At 39.4% G+C, this 11,107-nt stretch overlaps 1 protein-coding gene and 1 long non-coding RNA gene across 2 annotated transcripts; one reads left to right on the top strand and one right to left on the bottom strand.

The window, feature by feature from the left end:
* The first annotated feature begins 5,759 nt into the window (after positions 1-5,759).
* On the top strand, positions 5,760-9,375 carry LOC117510601. The gene is made up of 3 exons (XR_004560761.1): positions 5,760-5,771; positions 7,560-7,563; positions 8,943-9,375. It is a non-coding gene; the product is annotated as an uncharacterized LOC117510601 (long non-coding RNA).
* On the bottom strand, positions 6,127-9,325 carry psmd9 (proteasome 26S subunit, non-ATPase 9). Its single transcript, XM_034170385.1, has 6 exons — positions 9,187-9,325; positions 8,993-9,092; positions 6,843-7,036; positions 6,660-6,761; positions 6,470-6,558; positions 6,127-6,289 (listed from the first exon to the last, which is right to left on the bottom strand). Exons 1-6 carry the CDS (start codon positions 9,301-9,303, stop codon positions 6,262-6,264), a joined length of 630 nt encoding a protein of 209 aa, XP_034026276.1. The 5' UTR covers positions 9,304-9,325; the 3' UTR covers positions 6,127-6,261.
* Positions 9,376-11,107: the final 1,732 nt, after the last annotated feature.

The following is an 11,107-nucleotide window of genomic DNA, read 5'->3' as shown; positions in this document are numbered from 1 at the left end:
TTGTGGACTATCTTACTGAGAATGACCTTTTCCCTTACCAAAAAATAGTACTGATAAGTATATAAAAAGTAAACTAGAAGTATACTTGAAACATACTTGCATATACTACTTTTTGGTAAGGGGAGCCACTGCAGTCTGCTTTTAGAAGACATCACTCCACAGAAACAGCACTTAACGATCTTCTGCGAGCAATGGACTCGGATACTACTATAGCATTGGTGTTGTTGGATCTCAGTGCTGCGTTTGACACCATTGATCATCATATTCTACTTCATAGGCTAGAAAACTTTGGGGATTACTGGAACTGCTCTTGTGTGGCTGACGTCTTATCTGTCTGGTCGTTCCCATTGTGTTTTGTGCAGTGACACTACCTCTGACTTTAAGGGCATGAAGTTCGGGGTTCCGCAGGGATCCGTTCTGGGTCCCCTGCTTTTTTCCCTGTATATGGCACCCCTTGGGAACATTTTGCGGCGTTTCGGGGTTGCTTTTCATTGTTATGCTGATGATACTCAGCTGTATATGCCGATAGCTGCTGGAAATCCTGTCCACATAAAATCTTTACAGGACTGTCTTGCAGCAGTGAGAAGTTGGATGTCTAGCAACTTTCTGCTTTTGAACTCTGATAAGACTGAAATGATGGTTCTTGGCCCAGCAAGACATCGGCACCAATTTGATCAGCTGGCGCTTAGCCTAGGTTCATGTGTTATACATCACAAAGTGAGGAACCTTGGGGTAATCTTTGATCCTACATTGTCCTTTGACCTCCATATTAGGGACATTACGAGGACTGCTTTCTTTCATCTGAGAAATATAGCAAAGATTCACCCCATCCTGTCTATGGCTGATGCTGAGACTCTGATTCACGCATTTGTCTCTTCTAGATTGGATTATTGTAGTGCTTTATTCTCTGGCCTGCCGCAGTCTAGCATTCGAGGACTTCAGTTGGTGCAGAATGCTGCTGCCAGAATTTTGACACAAAGGAGAAGGTTTGACCACATTACTCCCATTCTGGCATCCCTTCATTGGCTACCGGTTTCTGCCAGATTGGATTTTAAAGTTTTATTGTTAGTTTATAAGATTGTTCATGGACTGGCGCCTTCCTACTTGGCGGACTTGGTTAAGCCCTACGTACCTGCGAGGCCTTTGCGTTCGCAGGGTGCAGGGCTTCTGTGTGTTCTGAGGATGAACAAAAAGTCTGTGGGGTATAGAGCCTTCTCCTACCGTGGTCCAGCTCTTTGGAATGATCTACCTGCTGTTATTCGGCAGTCTGACACGGTGGGGATTTTTAAATCAAGACTGAAGACCCACTTTTTTAGACTGTGTTATTAGTTTTTTAATCTGTTTGTGTTTGCTTTGTAATTTCTTTTTATTCTACTGTGTTTTATCTTTTAACTGTGCTTTTCTTGCTTTAAATTTTGATTTTAGATTAGTGTTGTGAATTATGTGAAGCGCCTTGGGGCAACTTTGTTGTGATTTGGCGCTATATAAATTAATAAATTATTATTATTAAATTATTTGTTAGGGACCAAATACGTAGCTAATGTACATGAAAAACTGTGGCTGGATTATATTCTGCATTTTTCTTGTTATTCAAATTTGGGCCAAGAAACTCAAGGTCATGCATTCTGCCTAAATGTAAGTATTTTATAAATGATTAAATGGAATTTGTGTTATGTAGTATTTATATAATAAAACAAAACTTTAAAAAAGTCTTCACCATTCTGAAGATTTGGCAGCCACCTTTTTCCCCTTTTGAAACCAGTCGGTTACGGTGACCTTGTGGTCAATTTCAAGATCAGAGCGAGATATTCAAGATATTGTCACTGCCACTGTTTTTAGCACAATTGGCCAATTTTATTCGTATTTAGTATAAGGGTGTACTTGGGTGATCCCTGGCACCAGTCAATTAGGGTGACCTTGTGGTCAATTTGAAGGTCACAGAAAGATATTAAGATAGTCATTGCCATCCTTGTTACCACAACATCTCAAGAACCAGTTGACCAATTTCATTCATATTAAGCAGAGGAGTGTGCTTGGGTGATCCCCGACAATTTGTATTGCTGATTGATTTCCCAGTTGTGTGTACAATTTAGTTTCTTGCTGATGGAACACTTTACAATAACTATACACTAATTAATGCAGTAATAAGCATAAATTAACTAAATTGAGACAGTTCTGTTATTCAGGGTGTGTTTGTGTTAACTAAAGGTATTATCTGATCATTTTAAAGATAATGAATGCAAATGATTAAACATCAGTTGATGTGTAATTAAGTGTTAATACTTATCAGTGTGCCTAACGTGATCTGATGTACCCTGATTGAACTGATACTGAAACTGAAATTGAAACTGATACTGGATTCTTGACATTCCTTTTCTCTCAAAAATTCTTGAAAGGGTAGTTGTAAAACAGCTAACTGATCATCTGCAGAGGAATGGTCTATTTGAAGAGTTTCAGTCAGGTTTTAGAATTCATCATAGTACAGAAACAGCATTAGTGAAGGTTACAAATGATCTTCTTATGGCCTCGGACAGTAGACTCATCTCTGTGCTTGTTCTGTTAGACCTCAGTGCTGCTTTTGATACAGTTGACCATAAAATTTTATTACAGAGATTAGAGCATGCCATAGGTATTAAAGGCACTGCGCTGCGGTGGTTTGAATCATATTTGTCTAATAGATTACAATTTGTTCATGTAAATGGGGAATCTTCTTCACAGACTAAAGTTAATTATGGAGTTCCACAAGGTTCTGTGCTAGGACCAATTTTATTCACTTTATACATGCTTCCCTTAGGCAGTATTATTAGACGGTATTGCTTAAATTTTCATTGTTACGCAGATGATACCCAGCTTTATCTATCCATGAAGCCAGAGGACACACACCAATTAGCTAAACTGCAGGATTGTCTTACAGACATAAAGACATGGATGACCTCTAATTTCCTGCTTTTAAACTCAGATAAAACTGAAGTTATTGTACTTGGCCCCACAAATCTTAGAAACATGGTGTCTAACCAGATCCTTACTCTGGATGGCATTACCCTGACCTCTAGTAATACTGTGAGAAATCTTGGAGTCATTTTTGATCAGGATATGTCATTCAAAGCGCATATTAAACAAATATGTAGGACTGCTTTTTTGCATTTACGCAATATCTCTAAAATCAGAAAGGTCTTGTCTCAGAGTGATGCTGAAAAACTAATTCATGCATTTATTTCCTCTAGGCTGGACTATTGTAATTCATTATTATCAGGTTGTCCTAAAAGTTCCCTAAAAAGCCTTCAGTTAATTCAAAATGCTGCAGCTAGAGTACTGACGGGGACTAGAAGGAGAGAGCATATCTCACCCATATTGGCCTCTCTTCATTGGCTTCCTGTTAATTCTAGAATAGAATTTAAAATTCTTCTTCTTACTTATAAGGTTTTGTATAATCAGGTCCCATCTTATGTTAGGGACCTCGTAGTACCATATCACCCCAATAGAGTGTTTCGCTCTCAGACTGCAGGCTTACTTGTAGTTCCTAGGGTTTGTAAGAGTAGAATGGGAGGCAGAGCCTTCAGCTTTCAGGCTCCTCTCCTGTGGAACCAGCTCCCAATTCAGATCAGGGAGACAGACACCCTCTCTACTTTTAAGATTAGGCTTAAAACTTTCCTTTTTGCTAAAGCTTATAGTTAGGGCTGGATCAGGTAACCCTGAACCATCCCTTAGTTATGCTGCTATAGACGTAGACTGCTGGGGGGTTCCCATGATGCACTGTTTCTTTCTCTTTTTGCTGTGTATGCACCACTCTGCATTTAATCATTAGTGATCGATCTCTGCTCCCCTCCACAGCATGTCTTTTTCCTGGTTCTCTCCCTCAGCCCCAACCAGTCCCAGCAGAAGACTGCCCCTCCCTGAGCCTGGTTCTGCTGGCGGTTTCTTCCTGTTAAAAGGGAGTTTTTCCTTCCCATTGTAGCCAAGTGCTTGCTCACAGGGGGTCGTTTTGACCATTGGGGTTTTACATAATTATTGTATGGCCTTGCCTTACAATATAAAGCGCCTTGGGGCAACTGTTTGTGATTTGGCGCTATATAAAAAATTGATTGATTGATTCATGGGAGGAATGCAAAGACAGTGGTAGTTCATGGAAAAACAGCTCGACAAGGTGAGTTCCATTTCTTTGATCACTTCTCAATATCAAGAACTACAGTATTTTTAAAAATCGATCTGTAGAAGTGTAAACCATTGTGATTTGTGTGATTTTTAAGATGGGTGGTTGAAGTCCATAACAGCGAAAAACTGACTCGGTGTGAAGAAAAAAAAAAAAATCTTAATGGACTGTAATACAACTCCAGTTCCAATGAAGTTGGGACGTTGTGTAAAATGTAAATAAAAACAATACAATGATTTTCAAATCCTCTTCAACCTATATTCAGTTGAATACACCACAAAGGCAAGATATTTAATGTTCAAGCTGATAAATTTTATTGTTTTTGTGCAAATATTTGCTCATTTTGAAATGGATGCCTGCAACATATTTCAAAAAAGCTGGGACAGTGGTATGTTTACCACTGTGTTACAGCACCTTTCACTCAATAAGCGTTTGGGAACTGAGGACACTAATTGTTGAAGCTTTGTAGGTGGAATTCTTTCCCATTCTTGCTTGATGTACGACTTCAGTTGTTCAACAGTCCGGGGTCTCCGTTGTATTTTGCACTTCATAATGCGCCACTCATTTTCAATGGGTGACAGGTCTGGACTGCAGGCAGGCCAGTCTGGTACCCGCACTCTTTTACTACAAAGCCACGCAGTTGTAACACGTGCAGAATGTGGCTTGGCATTGTCTTGCTGAAATAAGCAGGGACGTCCCTAAACAAGCCGTTGCTTGGATGGCAGCATGTGTTGCTCCAAAACCTGGATGTACCTTTCAGAATTGTTGGTGCCATCACAGATGTGTAAGTTGCCCATGCCATGGGCACTAACACCCCCATACCATAACAGATGCTGGCTTTTGAACTTTGCAGTGGTAACAATCTGGATGGTCGTTTTCCTTTTGTTCAGAGGACACAACGTCCATGATTTCCAAAAATAGTTTGAAATGTGGACTCAGACCATAGCACATTTTCCACTTTGCATCTGTTCATTTCAAATGAGCTCAGGCCCATAGAAGGCAGTGGTGTTTCTGAATGTTGTTGATGTATGGCTTTAACTTTGCATGGTAGAGTTTTAACTTGCACTTGTAGATGTAGCGACGAACTGTGTTAACTGCGAGTAACAATGGTCGTAACAATGGTTTCCCGAAGTGTTCCTGAGCCCACACGGTAAGATCCTTTACACAATGATGTTGGTTTTTAAATGCAGTGCCGCCGGAGGGATCGAAGGTCAAGGGCATTCAATGTTGGTTTTCGGCCTTGCCACTTACATGTAGAAAGTTCTCCAGCATCTCTGAATCTTCTGATTATATTATGGACTGTAGATGCTGGAATCCCTAAACTCCTTGAAATTGAACTTTGAGAAACACTGTTCTTAAACTGTTGGACTATTTTTTTTTTTCTTTTTTTTTCATGCAGTTGTTCACAAAGTGGTGATCCTCACCCCATCTTTGCTTGTGAATGACTGAGCCTTTTGGGGATGCTCCTTTTATACCCAATCATGACACCCACTTGTTTCCAATTAGGTGTTCTTTGAGCATTCATCAACTTTCCCAGTCTTTTGTTGCCCCTGTCACAACTTTTTTGAAATGTGTTGCAGGCATCCATTTCAAAATGACCAAATATTTGCACAAAAACAAAGTTTCAGTTTGAACATTAAATATCTTGTCTTAGTGGTATATTCAGTTGACTATAGGTTGAAGAGGATTGGCAAGTCATGGTATTCTGTTATTTACATTTTACACAACGTCCCAACTTTATTGGAATTGGGGTTGTATTAACTGATCTAGTGAGTCTGCAATAGAACTGAAGGAAAAATTGTTAAATGCTACTGCAGTAATACTATAAACTAACAGAAAAGTGATGAAACCTCTTTAATACTAGATATTAAGTCCAGCTGCTTTCAGTTGAGTGGAAAAAGATGCAGCAAAATGTTGCCTCACTGAGCTTTAGTTTAATCAGTAAAGTGTCTCTCTTCAACGGAAATGATTCAAAATCAGCTTTTGAAACAAGGTTTTTATTTTAACATTTATTTTTCTGTGTGTATGTTCCAGATCATTTCTAGAACCCAGCCAGAGGACAAAGCCTTTGAATACAGTCTTCCACTGCAGAATCCAGTACATCATCATAATCAACGATTGATTGGAACAATGTTGCATCTAAGAGAGAAAATACAGATTATATTTTTTTTTACTGTTTTGACATGGCAGTCATAGAAATCAGAACTCATGTCATGCAAACATGCATCTAAATTACTTTTCACTAGTAGTAATTATGTTTGGGTTAATACTTGGTTAACATTGTCTGAACGCTGTCATGGATCTTGCTGTGGTACTCACCCCAATAGACCTCTCCCTGACCATCGCTGAGGAGTCAGGCTCAACTGAACTCGCTGGCCATCACGGACCACAGTGACACATAATGGTTTCTGTGCACCACAAAAATAGTTTGATCAGCCAACACAATGTTGTCATCAAAGACGGAATGGGGGGGAAAAAAAACATTCTGTGGAGTACTTAAGTATCTTACCCCTTCACTGTGTTGTACCACAGAAGCGATATTATGGAGATTCTGAAAGTTGTCAGTGTTCACAGAACCAAACTGAATGACTTCATCGCCAAATCTGAGACCCTTGGAAAGAAACATCAAATAATGTAACCACAGGAACTCCACCAAAACATTAATGATCTGTCATACGTTAAATAGACTAACAGCTACACAGGCAGGTGAGCCCTGTGTCACAGCATCCACCCGTGCAAATGGAGAGGGCAGCGTGATCTGCTGCTCCATTGCCTCCTCCTGGGCTTCTGCCTCATCCCGTTCCCGCTTGGCTTTCTCCCGAGCATGCAGTTTGTGCAAGGCCTCTTCAATCTGTGCCATGATGGCCTTGTGATCATTCTGTAGACCTGACAGTTATAGAGAAAACATGACCATTAGATACTGTTTTTTTTATATATATATATATATATATATATATATAAAAACACTGGATGAGTCATACTGGGCAAAAACCTATAGCCAAATGGCCTCTGGCCTATGTATGGCTACGATCACGGAGAAACTGGGGACAGCTGACATTTGCTGTTTGGTATGCTTGTGCATTTTGTTTCAGTGATGAACACTGCAGAAACAAAGGTGATAGTACAAATATTTTTGGAGAAATTAGCGATTTTAGCTAACCAGCAAACAATAGACATTGTGCTGCAATTCACCAGGGAGTTCAGGGTTTTAATGTTAGTGTGGTTTGTGTTCATTTAACAGTGTTGTTAGCATTATTGATTTGTGTTTTGTAGTCCAACTGGTTTAGTCAAGTGTCATATGTCGCCGGTCCCACGCGTGAAAAGTGTATTGCTTTTGATGTCTTCCTCCACCATCTGTTTGTGCGTGTCTAAAAATAGAAGCACCTGCTTGCAGCAGAATATGAAAAAGACAAGTTGTGCATGATTGCGTGGGTATAACTTCGATCACGGACAAACTGGGAAGAGCTGGCATTTGCCATTTGGCATGCTTATGTATTTTGGGTCAAAGATGAATGCTGCAAAAACAGAACATTGATAGGACAAAAATTGTTGGAGAAACTATGGATACCGGTTAACATTGGTAATTACATTCTGGACTAACATGCCATTCGGGGGGGGGGGGGTAATCTTTATCTTAAAAGCAGGACTGCGTGCGTGTGTGCATGATTTTATTTAAATAAGTTTAAATACATGGATGACAAGTGAAAACACTTATTTCCACTGTCCATTTAAAAATCAAATGACAATAATTACAAGAACCTAAACAATTCATAAATACATTAAGGCAGTCAATTAACATTAAAAATTAGGTAATTAACAGGAAATAAAAATGTTCTAAAAAATGTTGAGGTCTAAAGTTCTAATCATTAGAAACTGCATAATTTATTACCACACTTGAAAAATGTCACCTATTTTAGCATCACTTCCCAGTCTATAGCCAGTGGATGGCCACGAGAAACACACTCGTTAGTTTTTAATTTACCTTTTACAGCTAAATATGTTTGGAGTTTCAAATTAAACATCTTATGGGTTGCTGCGGACTTTACACTGAGCGCCCTCTGGTGGCCATTTCTGGTCAATGAAAACATTGTCGACCTCAATACAAATACATGTAAATTGGTCACTTTTCAAAGGGGTCAGACTCGTCAATAAAGTCAATTTAATGTACAATTTGTCATTTCAGGTCAGCTTGGCGTATGAATCTCATCATTTCAGGTAGTGAGAGTTGTCAGCTGGCTGTTAGAAGCAAGTTACAGACAAAACAAAACCAGCTGATTTCAATATAGACAATCAATGCAGCCCGAGCTTGTTTTCATCGGCCGGCCAGTCGCATGAGTACGAATTCTCGCCTTCGGATTGGCCACTTCGCCGGAAGTGACATGGCTCCGCGGCAACCCATAGGTAGAAATGATCCTTTCATAAGCAAAATCTAAACCTGAACGGGCTCATTTAATTATTATTTTTAAAGAAAGGGCCCATTTTAGACTTCAGTGACATATGTTGCCAATGTACTTACTCAGAGGGTCAGGTTTACCGTTTGCTTGTTTGTAGTGGCTTGGAGCCACTTACTGGATGTTGTGATACAGTGCTGCATAAATGAAAATAACAGGAGACCTGCCCAATGAGCTGGTCTACATGCAACGTGACACAGTAATGGAAAAACACCAGGTTTCAGTTACAGATTTTAGGATGAATCCTTTCAGCGTCGGTGTTGTATTAATATCTAGTTTTAAGACACTTGATGAAACACATTACCTTGCTGATGAGCCACGTAATGTGACCCCTTTGACAGACTGAAACCAACTGGCAGCTGCTGATACAAGTGTGTAATAAATGACTTACATGAAATGTTGTGTCTGGCTGTCCTTATCTGGTACAAGTTGATATCTGCTCGAGGGAAACCTTCTGCGTCAACCAAAGCTCCTTCAACTCCTACACCTTGCTGTATTTAAAACAGTTAGCTAAGTGTTTAACTCCATTCACTGTGCTTTTTGGCTGGACTTGATAATATAATTCAGCTGATCATGCTGACTTACGTCTTCCAGAACGTCGTAATAAGCTTTTATCTGTTCCTCAATATCGTCTTTTTTTTTTATTAGGTTTTTCACATCATCCATTGATGTTTCTAAATTTGACGAGTTTTCCTCTGTCATCTTCCCCTTCTTTAGTCTTAATGCCGGTTGGCAAACCAACTTATAGGTGCATTACCGCCACCTACTGCACTGGAGTGTGGATAAGACATTCGCAGAGAGAGAGAGAAAAAAAAAAAAGCTATATAGTACTCGTATTCTCCCCATCCATCCTGTAATTCGAAGATATTCTAATAAAAGATTGCATACTTCCTATGTTGAGATCCCTAACAATGATGTGTGTGAATGCAAGGCATTAGCTTTTGATTATAGATGGAAAAGCACTATATAAATGCAGTTTATTTACGTTAATTTGCAGTTACCGTTTTACCTTTCAGGTGCCAGTTTCTCCGCCCCAAATGAGTGGTCTTTAAAAACGTAGCAAATCTTACGCCAATGAAAAAAGCTGTTAATGACATTTTTTCCAAGCAATGTGCAGGTGTGATGAGATCATTGGTTGGAAAATCCCCTGGCTTTGTGAGTTCAACTCTGGGTCATCACACCTTGTGAGGTTACCTGACTGGAAATTTACCCTTCCTTTAAAACCCAAAATATCATTTCTTACTGATATGTTTGATTTTAATTCAATTTTCCTTTTCTTTAAAATTAAGTACTTTAGTCAAACTACACCTACAGTCGTAAGTCCCTTTGGCTGCTCCCTTGTTTGCACTCGGGGTCGCCACAGCAAATCCAAGGTGGATCTGCATGTTGTATTGGCACAGATTTTACGCCGGACACCCTTCCTGACGCAACTCCACATTACATGGAGAAATGTGCACTGAAACCAAGCACATTAACCACTTGGCCACCACCCCAGATAGATATTAGGGCATGGAAGACTCCATTAAGTTTTTGAGGTGATCAGGATCTGGATTCTGGATAAAGATGTCATTTTAGATAGGCTTTGAAGGATTACATCATAACTACTTCACAGATTCTTACCAAATTTAGACCACAGATAGATATTAGGGCACGGAAGACTCCACTGAAATTTGGACGTGATCCAGATTGGCGGACGTCAGAAACCTTTGACTGCTTGTTTACAATTTGAAATGACTGAGGTTTACATTTCCAGACTGTTTTATTTACATTTGTGTGAGCAATTCAATTTATGCAGCATTTCATAAGTGTGGTTTGTGTGTGTGTGTGGGGGGGGGGGGGGGGGGGTCAGGAAGAAGTCAGTAAAATAATTTAAATTTTGATCAACAGTTTTATTATTAGTTTGACAGCACTGCTTTATCAATTTAGACACCTTGCAATGAGCTCACATTGGAAAAAAGTTCGAGGGTCTGATTAATGTGCACCTACTGAAAAGTAAATAGTTTTCCATAAGGTATTATCTCCAAAAACAGCTACGAATAAAAAGCACAGAAAAGAGGTTAAAGCCTACTTTAATATCGGAAATAACCCTTGATCATAATATAAATAAAGTTGTTTCAGAAACTTTAGTAGCTGTAAACAATGCATGGGCACAGAGAGAAAATTGATCACAGTTCTGCACTCACTCCACCTACCAATTCATGCAGTGCTCTTAGCTGCCGTCCAACATATGTATTCTGTTTCACAGTGCTCTACAAGTAGATTATATATATATATATATATATACACACACACACAGTTTTAAATAAGCAACCTTAAAGTGGCATCCCTAAGTTGTATGTACCCTGAGTGTTTGTGTGTGTAAACTGGAATGTTCTTCAAATGACCTTCACCTTAGAAGCACCCAAGTGAGAATCCTTCATTTGTATACTAACTCAAATAACTGCGCCTTATCAAATTTCCTTCATTTTTAGAGCTAGTGTGTAGGATTTAGTGTCATCTAGTGGCG

This window comes from Thalassophryne amazonica, chromosome 5 (assembly GCF_902500255.1).
Source record: "Thalassophryne amazonica chromosome 5, fThaAma1.1, whole genome shotgun sequence".
NCBI classification, from domain to species: domain Eukaryota; kingdom Metazoa; phylum Chordata; class Actinopteri; order Batrachoidiformes; family Batrachoididae; genus Thalassophryne; species Thalassophryne amazonica.
The sequence above is the reverse complement of the archived record's forward strand: the minus strand, read 5'-3'. Positions and strand labels throughout refer to the sequence as shown.